This window comes from Lemur catta, chromosome 5 (genome assembly GCF_020740605.2).
Source record: "Lemur catta isolate mLemCat1 chromosome 5, mLemCat1.pri, whole genome shotgun sequence".
In the NCBI taxonomy this organism is placed as follows: Eukaryota; Metazoa; Chordata; class Mammalia; order Primates; family Lemuridae; genus Lemur; species Lemur catta.
Genome location: NC_059132.1, coordinates 2,196,816 through 2,220,061, shown reverse-complemented (window position 1 = coordinate 2,220,061; position 23,246 = coordinate 2,196,816). Strand labels below are relative to the sequence as shown.

The 23,246-nt window shown below is 36.7% G+C and overlaps 1 protein-coding gene across 1 annotated transcript in view; it reads left to right on the top strand.

The window, feature by feature from the left end:
- Nucleotides 1-10,356, top strand: part of CDKL3 (cyclin dependent kinase like 3) — a 28,252-nt gene extending 17,896 nt beyond the window's left edge. Inside the window, exons 5-12 of the mRNA XM_045550798.1 lie at nt 72-211; nt 1,742-1,830; nt 3,998-4,151; nt 4,272-4,573; nt 5,703-5,793; nt 7,112-7,274; nt 8,105-8,202; nt 10,161-10,356. Of these exons, the coding sequence (XP_045406754.1) occupies nt 72-211; nt 1,742-1,830; nt 3,998-4,151; nt 4,272-4,573; nt 5,703-5,793; nt 7,112-7,274; nt 8,105-8,202; nt 10,161-10,214 (1,091 nt within the window). The 3' untranslated portion in view covers nt 10,215-10,356. The remainder of the gene's footprint in view (nt 1-71; nt 212-1,741; nt 1,831-3,997; nt 4,152-4,271; nt 4,574-5,702; nt 5,794-7,111; nt 7,275-8,104; nt 8,203-10,160) is intronic.
- The last annotated feature ends 12,890 nt before the right edge of the window (nt 10,357-23,246 follow it).

Sequence of the window (23,246 nt, the reverse complement as noted above, 5' to 3'; positions counted from 1 at the left end):
TAGCAATTTGATTATTTTGATTGTAGACTAATTTCTCTGTTTTCTTATATACGTATTTCTTTTCTTTTCAGGCAATTTGACACCTCACTTGCAGAATATTTTTTCTACGAGTCCCATTTTTGCTGGGGTGGTCCTTCCTCAAGTTCAACATTCCAAAAATGCAAGAAAAAAATACCCAAAGCTTAATGGATTGTTGGCAGATATAGTTCATGTATGTTAAGAGATTAAGAACTTATATCTGAGAAATTTGCATTAATTATAATATAGTTTTAAATGATTACTTTAGTGGAATTCCAAAAGGATTCGTAAAGTAATGTTATTTGTAGAAATTTATGTCTTTAATACAGAGGAATTAAAATTCATAGACCGTCAGAACTAAAGGCCCCCTAAGATAATCATTCCCATTATTTTTAGTTTATCCCAATCTTAATGATAACTAGAGATAAATTGGAAAAACTCTAAGGACTTACCATGTTTATCACTACTTTGTACATTTATTCTAGCCAGGTTAGGGGTCTATTCTTTGTAGTGTGGTATCCTGCTAGTTTGGATATTTGACCCTCCAAGCCTCATGTTGAAATTTGATCCCCAGTGTTGGAGGTGGGGCCTAACAGGGGGTGTGTGGGTCCTGGAGGTAGATCCCTCATGAATGGCTTGGTGCAGTCCTCACAGTAATGAGTGAGTTCTCACTCTGTTAGTTCCCGTGAGAGTTCCTGTCCTACCCAGAGTGGAGAGTGGCACATTCCCACTCTCTTTTGCTTTTGCTGTCACCATGTGATCCCTGTACGCTGGCTCCCCTTTGCTTTCTGTGATGACTACAAGCAGCCTGTGGCCCTCACTGGAAGCAAATGCCAGCGCCGTGCTTCTTGTACAGTCTGCAGAACCATGAGTCAAATAAACCACTTTTCTTTATAAATTACCCAGCCTCAGGTATTCCTTTATAGCAACACAAACAGACTAAGATCCTAAGCTAAAAGACATTGGTAGCTGTAATTTTGATGTTGTTTGAAGTTACACCAAGGCCCAAATCAATCTTGAATTGGATAAAACAAAAACATTATATATCTCCTTTTTATTGTTTCAAAATTTAATTTTTTTTAGGTGGGGGTCTCACTCTGTCTCCCATGCTGGAGTGCAATGGCCTGATCACAGCTCACTGTAACCTAGAACTACTGGGCTCAAGCAATCTTTCTGCCTCAGCCTCTCAAGTAGCTGGGGCTACAGGTGCACACCACCATGCCTGGCTGATTTTTCTTATTTTTTGTAGAGACAGGGTCATGCTATATTGCCCAGGCTGGTTTTGAACTCCTGACCTCAAATGATCCTCCTGCCTCGGCCTCCCGAGTAGCTGAGACTACAGGTGCATGCCACCATGCCTGGCTATTTTTTTCTATTTTTTGTAGAGATGGCATCTTGCTTTTGCTCAAGCTGGTCTTGAACTCATGGCCTCAAGCAATCCTCCCGCCTCAGCCTCTCAAAGTGCTAGAATTACAGGCGTGAGCTGCCCCGCCATTCCCGGCCTCTTAGTAGCTGGGACTACAGGTGTGTGCCACTGTACCTGGCTTGGATATTATAATTTTAAAAATCTTTGCCAATTTAATAAGCTACAGATGGTATGTTTTTAAAAATTGCATTTATGTTATTATAGAAGAGTTTGAGCATTTGTTAAATAAATTTAATTTTCACCATGTGGAGCCTTGTTAAGAACTCGCTTATCATTAAAATCTTTTTCCTTTTCTAGGCTTGTTTACAAATTGATCCTGCTGAGAGGATATCATCTACTGATCTTTTACATCATGAGTATTTTACCAGGGATGGATTTATTGAAAAGTAAGCATTTTGAGTATGTGTGTGTTTTTTTGTTTTTTTGGTTTTTTTTTGAGACAGAGTCCCGCTTTGTTGCCTGGGCTAGAGTGAGTGCCGTGGCTTCAGCCTAGCTCACAGCAACCTCAAACTCCTGGGCTCAAGCGATCCTACTGCCTCAGCCTCCCGGGTAGCTGGGACTACAGGCATGCGCCACCATGCCCGGCTAATTTTTTCTATATATATTTTAGTGGGCCAGATAATTTCTTTCTATTTTTACTAGAGACGGGGTCTCGCTCTTTCTCAGGCTGGTCTCAAACTCCTGACCTCGAGCGATCCACCTGCCTCGGCCTCCCAGAGTGCTAGGATTACAGGCGTGAGCCACCGCGCCTGGCCATAGATAAATACTGTATAACAGAAATATTCAGCTTAAAAATTTACTGAGTTGGCTAGGCGCGGTGGCTCACGCCTGTAATCCTAGCACTCTGGGAGGCCGAGGCGGGTGGATCGTTTGAGCTCAGTTCGAGACCAGCCTGAGCAAGAGCGAGACCCCATCTCTACTAAAAAATAGAAAGAAATTATATGGACAACTAAAAATATATATGGAAAAGATTAGCCGGGCATGGTGGTGCATGCCTGTAGTCCCAGCTACCGGGGAGGCTGAGGCAGGAGAATCGCTTAAGCCCAGGAGTTTGAGGTTGCTGTGAGCTAGGCGGACGCCACGGCACTCTAGCCAGGGCAACAGAGTGAGACTCTGTCTCAAAAAAAAGAAAAAAGAAAAAAAAATGTACTGAGTTACTGTATCAGATATCAATTAGATAAATGGTAGACTTATAAGTGTCATGGATAAAAAGTTTAGTAATAAAAAAATAATTGCAGCTAACTCTCATTACACAGTTACAATGTCATAAGTGTGCTAAGTTCTTTATATACTACAATTTCAGTGCCATCATGGACCAACAAATATTAAATATACACTTGATACTTTTTAGCTTTACTCCCCTTTGGATTCCTGACTCAGAGAATAGTCTGGGTTTTCCTCTTCTGATAGCATCTCTGATCTATTTATTATAATTAGTGTTTACTTCCCAACTGATTTTTTCTCTACTTATCCTCTGTTGTAGTGCCTGTTCTTATTCAACCCACTTAGTTAGAAGTTCCCTGAGGACAGGGACCATGCTTCCCACAGCCCTTCTGTGTCCTACACTGCCTGTGATGTGTTCAGCATATAGTATATATCGACAATTTAGATTCATTATTCAGCCATATTTCTGAGAAACACCACCTTCTATCTGGGCTTTGGAAGAAACAGGAAAAATTTCTCATTAATGCAAAATCATTCAGATGGCTTTTGGATGTGAAATCAGAAAGATGCACATCAATTAAAAATGTCATGGAGTTAAGGTCAGGTATGAAAAAGTTTAGGAAATGCCATTGAAGATAGACTAAATAGAAAAGGCAAAGAAAAGAGAATCCTTAAGAGTAACTAGAACTTCAAGCATTTCAGGAATTCTAGTCTAAAACAAAAAATAAGGTGATTTATTTAAAGTGCCATTGATGAAATGTGCCTGTTACTGAATTAAAAAGCTGCTTCATATCATATTCTATATAGACAAAGTTGACTTATCTTAGCATTTATTTACTTATTTATTTGAGACAGAGTCTCACTCTGTGCCCAGTCTAGAGTGCTGTAGCATCAGCCTAGCTCACAGCAACCTCAAACTCCTGGGCTCAGGCAATCCTCCTGCCTCAACCTCTCCAGTAGCTGGGGCTACAGGCATGTGCCACCATGCCCGGCTAATTTTTTCTCTATTTTTAGTTGTCTGGCTAATTTCTTTCTATATTTAGTAGAGACAGGGTCTCGCTCTTGCTGAGGCTGGTCTCGAACTCCTGACCTCAAGTGATCCTCTCACCTTGGCCTTCCAGAATGCTAGGATTACAGGCATGAGCACTGAGCCTGTAAAAGTCTTACATAGTAGATTCCCATAGCAAAATTTTTGAAAGATGTATCTTTACCAGAAAGCAATTTTTATTAGGTAAATATTGTACCAGCTTTTGGGATGCATTATAATTATACAGCATTATTTATGCTGTACCTGAAATGTAAATTAATTGACCAAATGGTTCATTAAAGATAAAATACTCTATCTACATAAATAAAAAGATTATCTGTTGATATTGCTTGTTTTGTCAGATTCATACCAGAACTGAGAGCTAAATTACTACAAGAAGCAAAAGTCAATTCATTCATAAAGGCAAAAGAGAATTCTAAAGAAAATGAACTCATGAAAGATGAAAGAAAAACAATTTACATCAATACACTGCTAAATAGCTCAGTTTTGGAAAAGGTAAGAACTTCATTTTTTGTTTCAGTCAGTATGACTGTATTACAGTTATACGCTAATGAAAAAATAACTGTTCTCGTGACTCAAATTTGGGATGTATTATTCCAGGAAATAGAAAAAGAGAAAAAGCCCAAGGAGAGCAAAGTCAGAGTTATTAAAGTGAAAGGAGGAAAAGGAGATATCTCCAAACTGAAAAAGATAGAGTATGAAGGTGGACATTGTCAGCAAGATGCAATCAAAAATGCTCATGCTCTGTCTCCAGATATGAAACCTGTAGTCATTGAACCACCAAACCCTGTTAATCCCAGCACTAATGCTAATGGCATTAACGAAGGTCTACATTCTGGAAGTTGTACGACAATGCCACCCATCAATCTAACTAGCAGTAATTTGGTGGCTGCAAATCTCTCTTACCCCAATTCAAGGTGAGCTGTGACAGACAAGAGACATAAGTAATAAAATGTTCCTGTATGATGGTATTTCAAAGAATCATGCTCATAGCGTCTATATGAAAACTGAACTCGAGGAAGGTATATTGAAATTATAATTGTATAATGGGCCATTTACTGGGTGAGTCTTATGAATGCTGTAGAAAAAGTTGACTTTTCTTGGACATATAGATGTTTAATTTTTCACTAATGTCTTTTGGGAAAACCTCATTAAAAAAAGACTCTTGGAAAAGTATCTTCCCTTTTGAAGAGAAAAAAGGTGATGTGATCTAAGTTCTAGTATAGATGTGTCTTGGTATAACAAAGTAAGCTTTATTTTTATGTCATAGCAAATTCTCTAAGTGTAGAAAGGATAGCCAAAAATAATTGTTCACAGTTAAATAGCCTTTCAAGAGCAAATATTTTAGGAGAGAAACAGCATATTGGGCCAGTTTTAGATTTAGCCTCTGATACAGATTGAGAGAATAGTCCCATGGGTCTGGTTAATCACGGGCAGTGTGATAGATGGTGAGGGTCTGCCTAGCAGGGCATTAGGGCCACTTCTAAATTTAGGGGACTACTATGATTCTAGGTGAGGAAGGAGATTAGGTTCATTAGCCCAAGAACATTTTAGCAAACTGGTTCGAGTTTAGGTTGTGAAGCCTAGTGGTCTGCAGAGGTGGGCAAGTGTCCATGTCTGTGTCAGTCCAAAGGTACAGCAGGCTACAGACTGCAAGAGCCCAGTCATTCTTGAGGTGACCCCAAAACCGTGGTGCCAGTAAGCATGGTTGTAAGCCAGCCGGTCTTGGATAGAAAGCTCATAAATTGAAAAACCCAATAGTTAGGAGATCCAAGTTCAGAACAGATAAAAGGGAGCAACTAGACCAGCAGGAGTAACCCTACAACATGGTATCACCACTGATGTTAGCCATGCATTGATTTTTTTTCTGCCCTGTTATTAATACCTCTCTCCTTAGAGCAATTGGTACTTAAGGACTGACAATTTCATTTTGGCATTCAATGTTTGAACAGTAGACATCCATGGTATAATTTGTTCGTTCTTGAAGCTAAAGCAAAGGCATTTCTGGGAAGTTCTAATAACCTCTCATTTGTTTTCAAATAATAGGTTAACTGAAAGAGCAAAAAAGAGACGGACTTCACAATCCATCGGACAAGTTATATATAATAGCAGGCAAGAGGATACAGGTCCCACTCAAGTAAGGCAAGAAGCTCATCATCAAAATGTGGCCGCTTTTAACATTACCTCCCTTTCCCTTTTCTCCCTCTTTGGGGCTCTAACACTTTAGAAGTGTGCTTTTAGTTTCTTTTGGTTCTTCCTAAGATGAAAGTAGGCCATCATTTTCTTAGTGCTTTCACAATTTTAATCAATTTTCCATATCTTAATTTGTGTATTTAATATATGAATTGGGCAGAATAAGTTAAGATTTTCACCTTAAAAAGTCACAAGAATTTCTGGTTTTTCATTTCCAAAAACTGTTTTAATATCTTACTTTATGGATTAAAAACAATTATCAAATAAACACAACTTACTTTCATTGGAAAAAATAATCAGTGTAGATCATCCCCCCAATTTTTACAATTTTATTTATAATAATAAAATTGAAAATGACACAAACCCATCCAAAAGCAGATGATTGATTAAGTACATTAGCTTACATTCATACAGTGGGATACTACACATTACATTGTGGAAGAGTGTTCGTTAACCAAGAAAGGTTTTTATGATCCGTTGTCAAATGAACAAAAATAGGTAGCACAAAAGGTTTTCCAAATGCTGGGTGTACAAATAATTTTTTTCCTTTTGGTTTTCCCAGTGTCCATAAAGCATATAATTTTGTAAATAGATAAATAAATTATTAAGAAAATGAACAGGCCGGGCGCGGTGGCTCACGCCTGTAATCCTAGCACTCTGGGAGGCCGAGGCGGGTGGATCGCTCGAGGTCAGGAGTTGGAGACCAGCCTGAGTGAGACCCCGTCTCTACTAAAAATAGAAAGAAATTATCTGGCCAACTAAAAATATATATATAGCAAAAAAAATTAGCCAGGCATGGTGGCACATGCCTGTAGTCCCAGCTACTCGGGAGGCTGAGGCAGTAGGATTGCTTAAGCCCAGGAGTCTGAGGTTGCTGTGAGCTAGGCTGACGCCACAGCACTCACTCTAGCCTGGGCAACAAAGTGAGACTCTGTCTCAAAAAAAAAAAAAAGAAAAGAAAATGAACTGAAGCGATTTGTTCAGAGTAGTGATTAGTATTATTAATAAAAATTAAAAGTGTGGTTCTCATGATCAAGACTATTGTTCTAAGAAAACTAAATATGCTAAAAAAAGTTTGCTTTCTGAAACTTTTATTGGAGTTTGATCTGTTGGTTTGTTTAATGGTATTCTGTTCTACCTCTTAAGTATTGAATAGTTGTCATACCTATCTTATGCCATCCAAATGGCTGGCAATTCCAGGTTTGTCTTTCTACAAATAGTTACACACATTTCTTCAAATAAACTCTTGTTTGTTTGTTTAGAGCCAAATGGAGAGGGGTATATTTAATGAGCGAACGGGTCAAAGTGACCAAATGGCAAGTGGGAACAAAAGGAAGCTGAATTTTTCCAGATCTGACAAGAAGGAATTCCATTTTCCGGCATTGCCTTTCACAGTGCAATCAAAGGATCTAAAAGGAAAGGAAGGTATACGTTTGTTGTGTAGCTTTACGAATCTCCAGATGATATTATTTATAAAACTTCTTTATAATATAACTTACATTTTATAGTGTGACTTAGGTATAAAACAGTAAATTGGTAAGAAAAACATTTTCAGCTGATGAGATATTTTTTCCCCATCATCAAATAAGGGGTAGTAAGACTTAAAGGAGATAATTTTAAAGAGGGGTTAAGACAGCTTCAAAGGGTAGATTTTTCGTTAGCTCAATATTGTTGACATGTTAGAACAATATTTGAGGAAGATAGTTTTGGTTCAGTATATAACCTTGAATAAATCACATTCTTATTTATCTCCATGATTATTTGCTCATATAGTACCAGGAATTTTATATATGCTTTGGCCATTCAAGGATTTAGTAGATAAGATTTATAAACTTAAGATTTATCTTAGTCTTAAATTTAAGATTTATTTAAAAACAAAACTCATTTTTGTCTTGAATAAATGTTCTTATGTTTCTTTGAAGAATAGTGACACCTTGTGGAAAGTTAATATAATAGCAAGAATATAATGCACAGCTCAAGAGAAATTATCTGATTCACTTAACAGTTATACTGAGAATAATAAAATAAAATAAAATAATTGTCTTCTTTTAACTTGGTAGACTACTTGTAAAGTTATAAAAAATAATTTGCTGTATTTTACCATTACAACTCATGGTTTATTCAGTTCCTTTGTAATAAATTGGGAAACGGATGTTAGTAGACATCAGAATTTCCAGTTGAAGTTATTAAAAAGGAAAGTAAAATTTCAAGGTAGAAATAACAAATTTTCATTGTTTTGTATAATTTTGTAAAAGTTAAACAGGCAAAAATGCTGAAGAGGGACTCAAAGAAAACAGGTTCATATAAAATACCAACTTTATTTAATGTGGATCAAAATCAAGAGAAACAAGAGGTAAAACTTTTTTAGTTTATAGCTTGTGGTAAAGAATGTTGTTTAGAACCCTTGACTCAGTGTGTAAATTTAACTATTACTATTGGAAAGCTATATAAAAATTAAAAATTCTATAAGCTTTAAACTCTAGAAACATCTATATTTTTGTAGATAACCAACTACTGAAAGTTTCTAGCAATCATTTCATTGAGGGTGGTAAATACCATCTCTCATTTGCATGTTGAATGATTAAAATGCACGATACCCAGGGAAAATAGTATCTGTGTTATGTGTGTTGTCAAACACCCGGACAGGTAAGCCATGCAGTGAAAATGAATAATGGTATAAACATGTGGTCTGCGGCCTTGAGCATATATGTATTTGTCTTTAGCCTCTGCCTTCCTTCTTGTTTTACCTCCAATTTGTTTCCCTATCTATCTCTGCTGTCTGCCTACTGTCCTATTTTCACAAATATTTACTGTCAGCTATCTATTAGGTAATCTTGTTGAAATGTCTCCAGCCCCTCCCTACCTACCAGAGCGATTTTTGAATTTTATTTGGAAATCATGAAGCCTTTAACTTCCAAATGAATACTCTCTAAAGGTATTTTTAGGGGAAAGAGATTGTGCTGAGCACACACTGAATTAAATCGTATAGATGGCCTCCTATTCTACACTTTCGAGGTCATCTCTGCAAGTGATTTATCAACTTCATTATCTCTGATTTTAAAAAATAAAATTGATTATAGTTTAATTCAGGATAAAATCAGCATGTACTTATTAAGGAAATTTGACGAATTAAAAATATAGAGAAACTGGTCTGAAACTATGTAGAAGGCATTTTAACAAGGCTCCTCAATCTCTACAACATTTGGATAAGAGGGTTATCAGACACTATTAGATGTATTATCACTGTGACATTTAGGGCTGTGGCTTAGTCTTGGCCTAGAACTTCAGAACTCTGCAATCCACTTTGCAGAAAAGAGATATTGTAGAACAAGAAAGCCATTAACGGCCATCTTTTAGTTCATTATAAAAAGCAATAAGGTAGCTTTAAACTTCTGACTTGGAGTGACTCACTCATGTGACAGCATGTTGCACAGCACGCCCTTTGCACATTTTTTGAATGATTGGGTGAATTAGGATGAGGTCTCCTGAGTTCGGGCAGTCTAGAAATGCGCCACATGTGTTTACCCCATTGTCCCGTGAGAGCCCCCAGGAACCGAGATTCCATTCCAGTGCAGGGAAAAAGGAATTCTGTCATTTCTAGGATAAGCAAATAATAATAAGGAAAAACCTCTTCTTGCTCATATGAGGAACCCCTTACAAGATGACCTTTTTATAAGACTGACCTTGAAACAAGTTGTAGTTATTAGAAATAACCAGAAGTTGACAGTGTTGGTTATAGCTTATTTGTACTACTCATTCAAATGCAGTTCTGACAAGTGACTGAAATTGCATATTAGGCTAGTCTAAATGCTTTTAATAAATTAATGTCAGAATTAAGAAAATTTCTTAAATTTTGAGTCTGTAGTTTGTTTTAGAACATGAGAGAATATGATATGTTTTAAAAAACGTAAGAGAGGGAATAGGCACTTATTTGTTCTATTGCTGGCTCTGGCATTCACTTGTTTTTTGAATTATCTAATCAGATCCAAGCACTTCCCAGTTTTACATTAAACTCTTTCAGGCGTCTTAAAAGTATATTGAAATAATGCACACATGCGTTGACTAGGCTCTACGAACAGAGAGACCCTCAATCACTGTCAGCAAGTGATTTAGGCAAAAGAGGAGCCCCCATAAAGGCCGCCTTTAGTTCTGCTTGATGGTGCTAAAGAGGAATACTCTGGCAAATACTCTCCCTGTACCTTACAAAAGAACTCCCAGGGGCAAAGTACAAGTATTTATCTCTGGCTGTATTTCCTTAGCCAAAGACTCACCATTTCCTCAATTAAGGTCCTGTTTCTATTTACTTTTTAGAATACAGGAAATGCACAAACTGAAAGGAAGAAGAACCCGTCAGATGTAGAGTAGAAAATGCAGCAGCTGAAAATTCAGGGAATCCCAGAATCACTGTATGGTTAAAAAAAAAAAATCCTTTTTATTAATGTTACATGTACAAAAATGCTGACTAGAGAATTCTACAGATATATCAAATTCTATGTAGTTATGTGTATATTCACCTAAATTTGTTTTAAAATTTATTAATCTTTAAATTATTCATGTTTTCTTAATTTGAACATTAATTTATAAAAACTGCTTGGCTGGTACATCCTAATAAAACTACAGCTGACATTTTATCACATAATTTTATTTCATCTATTATTTCAGTCATGTTTGATTAGTGGTCATTCTTAGCTTTGGTTCAAAGCTTTCTAATTACAAAAGGAAAAGTTTCTAAATGTGTAATAAAGTCTGGGAGCACCAAACATTTCTGAGCAAGCAAGTATACTTGATAAGCATGAAACATGGGTTTGGTTCCACACTGAACATTCTGGAGCAGCATTTAAACATACCATGAAGATTGTTTAAAACAGCGGTCCCCAACCTTTTTGGCACCAGGGACTGGTTTCATGGAAGACAATTTTCCCGCGGACCAAGGGGTGAGGGTAGGGGATGGTTTCAGGATGATTCAAGGGCATTACATTTATTGTGTACTTTATTTCTATTATTACATTGTAATATATAACGAAATAATTATACAACTCACCATAGGTTGGGGACCCCTGGTTTAAAAGTACGAAACTTGAGCAAGACAGTGAAGCAAATCTTCTGGCTTAACTAGCATGTTTATCATTTAGTAGTTTACACATAATTTAGCACTAATACAGTCAAGGTTTTGGCAGCATATATTTACATTCTTATCCCTGGTTCTTATTAGCTTGGTTTCTAATTTTAGGGTGGAGATGGCCGTTATGAGGAGAAGAACTTGAAGAGGAACAGACTTTTTTTCTGGTAGTGTCTTTTCTTTTAAATAATCTTAAGAATACAAACTGACAACTCTTCCTTTCTTATTTTATAGATGATAGAAATGTTATGTGAGCTGTTAAGACAGCCTGTGGTCTCCCATTAGCATCATCCAACCTTTTTTTTTTTTGGTACCAAAACATTTACTGTTTCCCTCTTTTTTCCTTCTAAAACTATGTGATGCGATGTTTGATTTGAAATTATAAAGAGTAGGTAACACATCTTGTCACAGGACATACACTGTACTCACACCGATTTCTTCCTTCTGATAGTCATATAACCTCAAGTCAATTGTCTCCTAGAACACTCAGCCTTCCTGAAGTGAGTTCTTATTGATACATCTGACCCATTGTTTTAAAAGCCATTCCTTACCATTACATGATTAAAAATATGTTGCGTTGGTCAGCAATAAAAGTATTTATAAGATTTGTAAAATATCTAAAAATGATATGATAATCAAACAAATGTTAATTAAATTATTTTATCCTTTTAAACAGTTGCCAGCACTCTTTTGTTTCCTAGTGCCATCTGTAGTGCCTTTTATGTAGTACAGTCTTTTTCTATTTCACAAAATAAATAATGTACAGCAAAAGAGGTATACTACCAAAATTCTGGATTTTCCTATTCTTTAAAAAATAATAGAATTGGAACACCTAGTATATTACCAGGATTCTACCTGATTTTGTATTTACTAAGGAAATATGAAAAACAAAGGGAAGTAATTTCTTTAATACAATATAATGATCTCTTTTAATCTCAGAAAAAGGTTGAATACACTTAATAGCTGAGATTATTACACATAATATACCCTTCTTACAGACTCCCTGTTGGCTTTAGCAACTAATCTCCTCTGGGAAAATTAAATTCCCTGTGGTAAACTCAACAGATATAGATCTGCCTATTGTCTGTTGCATTTATATATTTGTTAATCATTGCACCAATATCAAAGATTGTCAATTTTGGGGTCAATTTCTATAAAAATGCCTACTGGAATTTTGGGATTGTGTTAAATCTATATATCAATTTGAAGAGAATGGATATATTAATATCAAGTCTTCCAATCCATGAGCATGATGTAAGCTCTTTATTTAGTTAGATATTCTTTAATTTCTCTCAGCAATACTTTGTAGTTTTCAATGTAGCAGTCTTACACATCATTTGTTAAATTTATTTTTATATTTTGTTTTTTGATACGACTGTAAATGGTATTGCTTTTTAGTTTCATTTTCCAGTTTGTTGCTAATATACAGAGGTCAGATTTGTTTTTCTGTGTTGATCTTGTATCCTGAGACCTTGCTAAATTCACTTATTAGTTCTAGTAGGTTTCTTTCTTTCCTTCCTCCTTCCCTGCCTGCTTGCCTGCCTGTCTACCTTCCTTTCTTCCTTCTTTTCTCCTTCTCCTTCTCCTTCCCCTTCTTCTTCCTTTTTTTATATTCCTTAGGATTTCCTCTATAGGCAATCATGACATCTGCAAATAAAAATAATTTTACATCTTCCTTTCCAGTGTTTATGTCTTTTATTACTTTTTCTTGCCTTATTGCACTGGCTAGGATATGTGATACAATGTTGAGTAAAAGTATTGAGAGTGGACATTCTTGCTTTTTTTTTTTTCTTTAGCAGAAGGAAAGCATTCAGTTCTCTCCCACTAAGTATGATGTTAGTTGTATGTTTTATGTAGATGACTTTTATTAGATTAAGGAAGGTTCCTTCTATTCTTGTTTGCTCAGAGGTCTTACCACGAATGGGTATTGAATTTTGTCAAATGCTTTTTCTGCATCTGCTGAAATGTTCTTATGATTTTCCTCCTTTATTCTGTTAATGTGAATTACATTAATTGATGTTTGAATGTTAAACCAACTCTGCATTCCTAAGATTAAAATTCCACTGGATTCCTTTTTAAGTATTGTTGGATTTGGTTGGTTAATATTTTATTAGGGATTTTGGCATCTATGTTAATGAAAGGTTTTAGTCCATTTGTTTTTTATATTGTCCTTGTCTGGTTTTATTCTCATTGTTATGTTGCTATATAGAATGAGTTGGGAAGTATTTCCCTGTCTTCTGTTTCCTGAAAGAATTTGTATAGGATTGATTGTATTTCTCTTTGAGTGTTGGTTAGAAATCAACAGTGAGGCCAACAGGGCCTGGAGTTTTCATTGTGGAAAGATTTTAATATACAAATTCAGTTTCCTCAAATTTATTCAGTAAATATAGAGATATTCAGATTTGCTCTTTCTCCTTGTGTCAGTTTTGGTAATTTACCTCTTTAAAGGAATTCATTCATTTCATCTAAGTTGCTGATTTTATTGGCATAAAATTATTTAACATATTTCCTTATTATCATTTTAAAGCTGGTGGGATCTATGCTGATGTTTCCTTTATCATTCCTGGTATTGGTAATTTGTGTTTTCTCTCTTTTTTTTCCTTGGTAAGTCTAAATAGGGGTTTATCAATTTTGCTAATCTTTACATAGAACCAGCATTTGGTTTTATTGATTATTTCTATTGTTCATTTTCTACATTATTGAGATATGCTCTTATCTTTATTATTTCTTCTTTCTATTTATTTTGGGTTTAATTTGCTCTTCTTTTTCTAGCTTCTGAAGGTGGAGGGGCTAAGGTGATTAATTTGATACCTTTCTTCTTTTCTAATATGAGTTTTTATTTTTATTTTTATATTTTGAGACAGAGTCTTGCTCTGTCACCCTGGGTAGAGTACAGTGGCATCATTGTAGTTCATTGCAACCTTGTTTGAGGAGGATGATCAAGTGATCCTCCTCCCTCAGCCTCCTGAGTAGCTAGGACTACAGGCATGTACCATGATGCCTGGCTAATTTTTCCATTTTTAGTAAAAACTAATTTTTCTATTTTTAATAGAGATGGGGTCTCACTGTTGCTCAGGCTGGTCTCCAACTCCTGAACTCAAGCAATCCTCCCACCTTGGCCTCCCAGAGCATTAGAATTATAGGCATGAGCCACCATACCTGGCCCTAATATGAGCATTTAAAGCTTTAAATTTCCCTCTTGGCTCTTCCTACAAATTTGAATGTTATTATCAAATCAGTCAGTTAAAATATTTCTGCATTTCCCTTTTGATTTCTTTTTTGATCCATTTATTTAGAAATGTATTGTTTAATTACCAACTATTTGTGACTATTTCAAGTATCTTTCTGTTATTGGTTTTCATTTGATTACCATGTGGTTAGAGATTATAATCTATATTATTTCAATCCTTCTAGATCCATTGAGACTTGTTTTATATCCTAGTATATGGTCTATCTTTGTCAATATTTACACTTGAAAAGAATGTATATGCTGCTGAAGGTTGGGTGTAGTGTTCTGTAGGTGGCAATTAGGTCAAGTTGGTTGATAGAGCATTTAAGTCTCATATCTTTACTGATTTTCAGTCTACTTGTTTTATCAATTAGTGAATTACTAATTGTGGATTTGTCTGATTCTCCTTTCATTTCTATCAGTAGTTGCTTTATATATTTTGAAGCTCTGTTATTGGAACCTATATATTTAGCCCTATTAGATTTCTGGTGAAATTCACCCTTACCTGTTTCCAGTTCCTGAAAATTATTGTTTTACATATTTGTCCAGTTTTATCATTATTTAAGGTAGGACAATACCTATCATGGCTGGAACTAGAAATTCAGTTAGAGTTCTTGAAGGAGATCTAGTCACCATTATGAATTACGGTGTCTGTTGAATAATATACTGACATTTATCTTAAGAATTTTAAAGAGCTTTTAGAGTAATTACCAAAAGTTATAGCTGGTCTCCTTATTCTATATGTAGGGGCTTACCCATACTTTTTTGTCCTTATTTTGATTATTGTAATGATCATGTATTACATGATCACTGATTACACGTGAACCTTTTGCTAATAGTATAATGAAACTTCAGCAATGAAAGTAGTTAATAGGATGGATATTTTATTGGCTGATAATACTTGTCAAAAGTTATCAGTCAGGCAAGCATATTTGAGTTATGTTTCTGATCTGTTTTCATTTTCTACATGACTCTGTCTTGTAAATATTTGTTACAAAGCACTTTTATTTTTTTCAACAGATGATTGAAGTAATGAGTTGCTTACATCAAAAATGAAAATGTGTCCCGGGAGTGGTGGCTCATGTCTGTAATCCTAGCACTCTGGGAGGCCGAGGTGGGTGGATTATTTGAGCTCAGGAATTCGAGACCAGCCTGAGCAAGAGCAAAACCCCATCTCCACTAAAAATAGAAAGACAACTAAAAAATATATAGAAAAAATTAGCCGGGCATGGTGGTGCATGCCTGTAGTCCCAGCTACTCGGGAGGCTGAGGCAGAAGGATTGCTTGAGTCCAGGAGTTTGAGGTTGCTGTGAGCTAGGCTGACGCCATGGCACTCTACTCTGGGCAACAGAGTGAGACTCTGTCTCAAAAAAAAAAAAAAAAAGAAAGAAAGAAAATGTGAGGATTTAAGCCCAGGATTGCTTGAGCCCTGGGCAACAGAGTGAGACCTCATATCTTAAAAAAAAAAAAATAGAAAATGACCCGTGGTGGCTAGAACATGATGACATTCGGATAGGTCCCAGAGAGTCTTTGAAAGAAGACGTGGTCTTGATTTCTGTGTTTATTATTTCTGCTCCATCCTCACAGTCTTTCCATCAACTCTGCCCAAGGAGTTGGATTTCCAGGGTCTGAGTAACAATAGTTTAATGTGTGGTTTCAGTGTCTACTAAGGTCACAATTGTGGTAGACTGCTGCAGGGTCAGCATTTTCCTCAAAGTCAAGGCTGAGAAAGTCATACCTTTTAAAACGCATTGTCATATACACATAGGAGCAAACTATGCCAGTACATAGGAATGCCAAGAAGAGAAAATTGGCTAACTTTGGAAATTAAAGGGCTCTAAATGGAAATTGGGCCAGGTTCCCAAAACAACTAGCAGAATTGCACAGGGACGTGATCGAGAAATCTTGGGTGATGGGGGAGCTGTGAATTATAAGACGATTTACAAGATGACCAAGGACGGCAAGAAAGCATTCTTTGATTTTAAGAAAAGGCAAAAGTACAGAAACAAATAAAATGTGCTACTGTCCTGCAGGGGTAGGGGAAGTTGGTAACTGATGAGTGTGTAAGGGCAAAGGAGTATGATGATTTTTGTTCTTTCTTAAAAAGTAATCCTGAGGTCAGATTACCGGAAAAATGCCTTTATAGTGGATGAGATGAAAGCCAAACTAAAGAAGATAAGACTAGTTAGAGTTCTTTAAGCTGTGTTCTATTCAAACTGTCCCAATATACTGTCATTCATCCTAGGATTGGTAAGCAATAGTTGATTAGTTTTGAATTCTTATTTGGAAACCCCTCAGAAGGCAGATAAACATAGCACCCTTCTTTAAAATGTCTTGGGCAAAAGAAGAATAGATTTGTTCATTTTAATTTTGAAACCTGGAGACCTAGAAAGAATCTTCAGGTAGTTGATTTATAGTCATCTGGAGAAACAGTAGATAATAATCACTATGAATTTGTTATTTTATCTGATTAATTTCTCTTAATAATAGTTTAATGAATCCTATAAACAACGATAAAGCAAGAGATATGTTTTTGTAGTTCAAGTAATAACAGCATTTGGGCTCAGTTCTTAGACCTCTTCTCTTTGCTGTCTACACTCCCTTGGTGATCTCACCCAGACTCAAGCCCTTAAACACCATTTTTATGTGGATGACTCTTAAATCTCGTTCTCCAGCCTGGACTTGACCCGCAAATTCCAGACTCAGATTTCCAATTTCCCATTCAACAGCTTCATTAAAACATGTAATAGGTATCTCAAACTTAACATGTCCCAAATTAAGGTCTTGATCTCTTCCCCGTTCCCACCTGCTCCCCTCACGTCTTAATTAAAGGCAACTCCATTGTTCTAGTTGCTCAGGAGAACGGTCTTGGAGTAATCCTCAACGCCTCTCTTTCTCTCATACCCTATGTCCTTTCAGCTCCATCTTCAAAGTACTTCCAGGATCTGACCGCTTTTTATCCCTCTCCTGCTGGTCACAACATCTCTTGCCCAGATTTTGTAGAAGTCTCCTAACTAATCTCCCTGCTTTTACCCTTGTTTAACCTTCAGTTTTTTGCCATTGTACTGCCTGTGTGTTCTTTTCTTTCTTTCTTTCTTTTTTTTTTGTCCACAGAAAGACTCTTCAAATACCTGGGTGTTCTTAATAAAACTTAAATCAAATGATGTCATTGCTCTGCCCCCAGCCCCACTGGCTTTCCACTTCACTCAGTAAAAGCCACAGACATTGCAGTAACCTGCATGGCTACACAGTGAGCCTCTGCTCCGCTTTGCACCCCACGTGCCACTCCTCTCCCCGTAGCTCATAGGTTCCAGGCCCAGGTGCCCCTTTGCAGTTCCTAGACCGGCAGCAGCTGTTGCAGTTGGGCTCCTGCCTCGGAGCCTTTGCTGTTGCTGTTTCCTCTACCTAGAACTCTCTTTCCTTGTGTCTGCATGATTTCTTTCTTCACCTCTTTCCCGTTCAAGACAACCTCTTTACTAGTCTTTACTTTATATATAAGTATCCCCTACCACCCTGTTTAAACTTATACATCTCTCCATTTCTATTCTCCTTTTCTATTTTTTCATATAGCATTTTCCTACCTGACAAGGTATCTATGTTACTTATTTATCTTGTTTATTATTGGTCTCCGTTTGCTAAAGTATGACTCTCTGAAGGCAGAGATTTAGTGTTTTGTTCACTGCTGTATTTTCCATGCTTAGAACAGTGCCTAGCATATATTGACATTCAATAACGTCTGCTTTGTGAATGAATGAATGAATGAATGAATTTATTAAGCACCCAACATTGTAATACAGTCACTTGAGGAAAAAACAAAAGAAGAATGAAATATGGAATAATTTTACTGGTGGGGTAGAATATGTCTCTGTAGCTTGCTAGTATTAATTTCACCTTCTGGATAACTACTTTTATATAGATTGTTGGTGTCCAACATGATCTACACGCCCCTCCTGACCAAGAGAGTAAAGATGATCCTCAAGTTCTCTCCGAAGTCAGATAGTTCTAGTGTCCTCCAGAGGGAGCCCAAGGTCCATCATTTTCAGAACCTGGGGCCAGGCTCTGCCCTGGTCTAACAGAGGACAAGCCATTTATAGGGTCTCCTGTTGGACTGAACTAGTGTATGAAGATGAGGTGCTAATATGGCTTTTTTTTTTTTTGCTGTAAATCCCCTAGGTGAGAGATGCAATAAAAATGCAAGCTAGGAATTTGGTTTCTTCAGATGAACGACTCCATAGTCTTAGGGACATTTCAAACTAAGCCCTAGAACAGTTGTACACATTTCAGGCAGCATTTATTGGGTATCTCCTTTGAGTAATTTCGTCCCATGCTTGGAACAGTGCCTAGCATATATTGGCATTGAACGGTATTATTATAATGTTAAAAGCATCTGATGCCTCATGAAAAAGTTTAAAAACAAGATGTGTTCTGTATTAATAATAATTCTGCCATCAATAGTTCTTTGGGTTGTTGTTGAATTTGGAAAATCGATTCCTTTAATTTTTCACTGTCCTCCCCCAAACCGGAATGTTTGGTGGTATCAGAATATTTATTTAAACTATGTACCTGTAAACTCCTGGGAATTTTCTTTTTAGCATACATTTATTGAGTGAACATTCCATTCTTATTAAAAGCCATATAATATAACACTCAGAGTCCAGACTAGTACCAGGTGGCCTGAGTTACAAGGCGGGTGGCACAATGGTTAGTGCCTTGCCCACTGCTTTTTCACTGGGCAGAGTGGGTGTGGTGCTTTGTTTTCTCAATTTTCCCTGCTGGATAATGGAGACAAGAATATCTTAGAGATATTTAAGGACTCAATTGTTGGAATATTGTTGGAATAGTAATGTCAAACCTTGCTGCTAATTCATGCATAGGTTGAGACAGATTTGCTTCCACTACAGCTTTCAGCTCATCATTATCCACCTTGGTTACCCACGTGGCTCATTGTCAAGATTAAAGTCACCAGCATGGAACTTCTCAGACCATCAACGTCCTGTGTGTTCATTAGCCACATCCTTCCCAAATACTTCGTTGATATTTTGAGTTATCTGCACTGCATTGGTTCCACGAAGGAACTCATATTCGAAAATAACATGAATTTTTGACTTATCCATGGTTTCACAAAAATTGCTCTAAAAAAAAATGAAAGATAATCACAAGCCAAAACATGCATTTGAAAGAATGAGGATGTATCTTCACAATAAAAAAAAAAAACAAAAAAAAAACAAAGAACAAGAAGTGTCAAAATGAAATGTCAGAGATAACAACTGTCAAATTTCTAATAGTACTTAAGGAAATTGGACATTCAATACTTAGTAACCTAAGGCCAGGTGTGGTGGCTCACTCCTGTAGTCCTAGCACTCTGGGAGGCCGAGGTGGGAGGATCACTCGAGGTTAGGAGTTTGAGTTCAGCCTGAGCAAGAGTGAGACACCCATCTCTTTAAAAAAAAAAAAGTAACCTAGTAGTTTTGGCGTTTTGGCTAGTTCGAATAATTTCAGTAGGCTCAGGGTGGAGGGGCTGTCTTCAGTTGTCTCATATCTGTCCCTGGAATGACTGGGGCTATGTAATAATGGCCTGGAGTGTAAGAGCCTGATAAAGGAAGTGATATGGGCTTTGGATTCGTTGGCTTGAGGTAGGTGAGTCTTCTACTATCTCTAGAAATTGGCTGGCCCCAGTAGAGGCAGTCCCTCCAGAGTCAGCAAGGGCCCAAAATATCAACGCATCAAAACTATAGAAAATAAAAAAGTATGATTAATACATAGGGATGTGGAGAAAATTTAACAGCTGGGAAACAACTAACACAATGGGAGCAAATATTTGCAAATAATGTATCTGATAAGGGACCAGTGTTCAGAATACATAAAGAACTCTTACAACTCAATTATAAAAAGATAACTCAATTTTAGAAATGGGCAAAAGACCTGCTATGGACTGAATTGTATTCCCTCGCCCCACCAAATTCATATGTTGAAGCTCTAACCCCCCCTGTGGCTGTAATTGGAGACAGGGCTTTTACTGAAATAATTCTGGTTAAATGGAATCATATGGGTAGGGCCCTGATCTGAGAGGGTTATTGTCCTTATAAAAAGAGACTCCAGGCCAGGCGGGGTGGCTCATGCCTGTAATTCTAGCACTCTGGGTGGCAGGAGGATTGCTCGAGGCCAGGAGTTTGAGACCAGCCTGAGCAAGAGCAAGACCCCATTTCTACAAAAGAATAGAAAAAATTAGCTGGGCATAGTGGCACACACCTGTAGTCCCAGCTACTGGAGAGGCTGAGGCAGGAGGATTCCTTGAGCCCAGGAGTTTTGAGTCCAGCCTGAACAACACAGTGAGACCCTGTCTCTAAGAAGAAAAAATTTGACTGTGGTGACAGTTGCGCATACATGGGAACATACTAAAAACCATTGAAGTTTGCACTTTAAATGGGTAAATTGTACAGTGTGTGAGTTAGATCTCAATAAAGCAGTTTTAAAAATGCCAGGAGTTTACAGGCTTATGTTGGGGAAAAAAGGAAGGGAAAAAGACTCATTCCATAAAGAGGAACAAAGAAAACTTTAGCAGCCTTCTTGTCAGAAACAATTCAAGCCAGAAAATAATAGAACTACATCTTTAAAATTTTCAAAGAAAAATAACTGTTAATTCAGAATTCTATGTCTAGGGGAAAATCTCTCTTAAAAATAAAAATGAAATAAATACATTTTCAAACAAAATCGAAAGTGGAAGAAATTTATTATTTCTCTTTTATTTCAGGCATTCTAGGGAGTGTGTAGTGGTATTTCATTATGGTTTTAATTCACACTTCCCGGATAAGTAATGAATGAGCACCTTCTCATATAGTTTATTGGCCATTTGTATACCTTCTTTGGTTGCCTGTTGATTTAAGTCTTCTGTTTACTTTTAATGGGTTGTCTTTGTGTTTATTTGTAGGGGTTCTTTATATGCTCTGAATACAAGTCCTTTGTTGGGGTATGTCCTGAGAATATGTTTCCAGCCTGTGGCCTGCCTGTTCATTTTCTTAAAGGTGTCTTTTGATGAACAGAAATTTTTAATTTTGGTGAAATCAAATTTATCTATGTTTTCTTTTATGGCTAGGGCTTTCTGTGAGCTAAGAAATTTTTGCCTACCCCAAGGTAGGCATACATACATATTCTCCTATGTATTTTTCTGGAAGTTTTATGGTAGTAATGTTTGATTGATTTCGATTTAATCTTAAAATAATTTTTGCAGATAGAGTAGAATGGAGGTTGTGGTTCATGTTTTCTCCCAATCCTGTTATTCTATCACCCTTCATTGAAAAGAATTTTCTCTATTGATTTGACACCAGGTTGTGTGTATGTGTGTGTGTGTGGGGGGGTGTTTGTATGTGTGTGGGGGGGGGTTGGGCGAGCCCCCAACTTGAATACAAATGTAACAGATGAGCCTAATTACATTATAAATGAATAAAACAACCACACTGAAGAGGGTAGGGAAGCAAAGAACTAACCTAAATAACTTTAAAAGTGAGTATTTTGTCTATATGCTTTAAGGCTAAAACCAAAAGTACACAAATATTGTACTCTAACTAATAAATTTGTGTTTCACAGGAGTGTGTGTTAGTAATCTGAAACTTTATGTATTTTACATGTGTTCTAGGACTGAGCAAATAAATCAATTGTAGGATGAACTCACGTTTTTTATGAGATACGGATGAATGTAAGTGAACGTTTGCACGTTTATATGCTTCCTATTCTGTCTGCCAAGCTGCTCCGGTGGCAGTGAGTGCACCTCGTTCCCAAATCTTGACTTTTAAAGACTGTGCTTCCAATAAAAAGGTAACAGAGCTCCTCGGAGAAATGGCTGATTGCAAGGCTGGGGCAGCGAAAGTAAAAGATGAGCCTGAATGTCTTTTTGTGCCAGAAAGTAAGGAAGTCCTTAAAAAATGACGTAGGCATGTCAAAAAGACACAGGAGCCAACTTGAAGAAGCTCCCAATCGCCAAATTTGAGGCAACAGTAACAATAAAACAAATAATGATAGTAACAGAATATAACCCACAAATAAAAATGAGTAGTTCATGCACATATAAATGAATAATTGAAAAAATTAGTAAATGGAGGAGAATACAGAGCTCTTCCTTATAGTAGAATTCCATCTAATAATGTAGAAGGAATGATAGAAAAAGAAAATTATTATTTGCCAAACACCACACTATAATTGATACAGACATGAATCATTGATGGATGCTAAAACTAAACAGAATATTTACATAGTGTCAAAGGTATCTCCCCATATTAGGTTGTTAAGCATGAAATGTCCGGTTTCCTTAAGTACTAAGTTTGACAGTTGATATCTCTAACATTTCACTTTGAAATGTTTTATTTCTATCGTGAAGGTACATCTTCATTCTTTGAAACACATGGTTTGGCTTGTGATTATCTGTCAATTTTTTTTAGAGCAATGTTTGTGAAACCATGGATATGTCAAAAATTCGTGTTATTTTCAAATATGAGTTCCATCTTGGAACCAATGCAGCACAGACAGCTTGAAATATCAACAAGTGTTTGGGAAGGACATAGCTAATAAACACATAGTACTTCAGCAGTTTGCAAGGTTCCATTCTGATGATTTTAATCTTGAAAATGAGCCACGTGGGTGACCTGAGACCAAGGGGGATCCTGATGAGCTGAAAGCTGTAGTGGAAGCGAATCCATCTCAACCTACACCTGAATTAGCAGCCAGGTTTGACGTTTGTATTTGAATAATATTGGACCATTTGAAACAAATCAGCAAGGTAAATAAGCTGGATAGATGAGTTCCACATGAATTAAATGAGCTTCAGAAGGGAAATCCTCTCGAAGCTTGCCTTTCTTTGCTGTCATGACATAAAGGCAAACCATTTCTACACTGTATTGTTACATGTGATGAAAAATGGATTCTTTTTGACAAGCTCAAGCATTCGGCACAATGGTTGGGTAAAGATGAAGTGCTGAAACACAGTCCAAAACCAAATATTCGTTAAAAAAAGCTAATGGTGTCTGTTTGGTGGTCCAGCACTGGTATTATCCGCTAC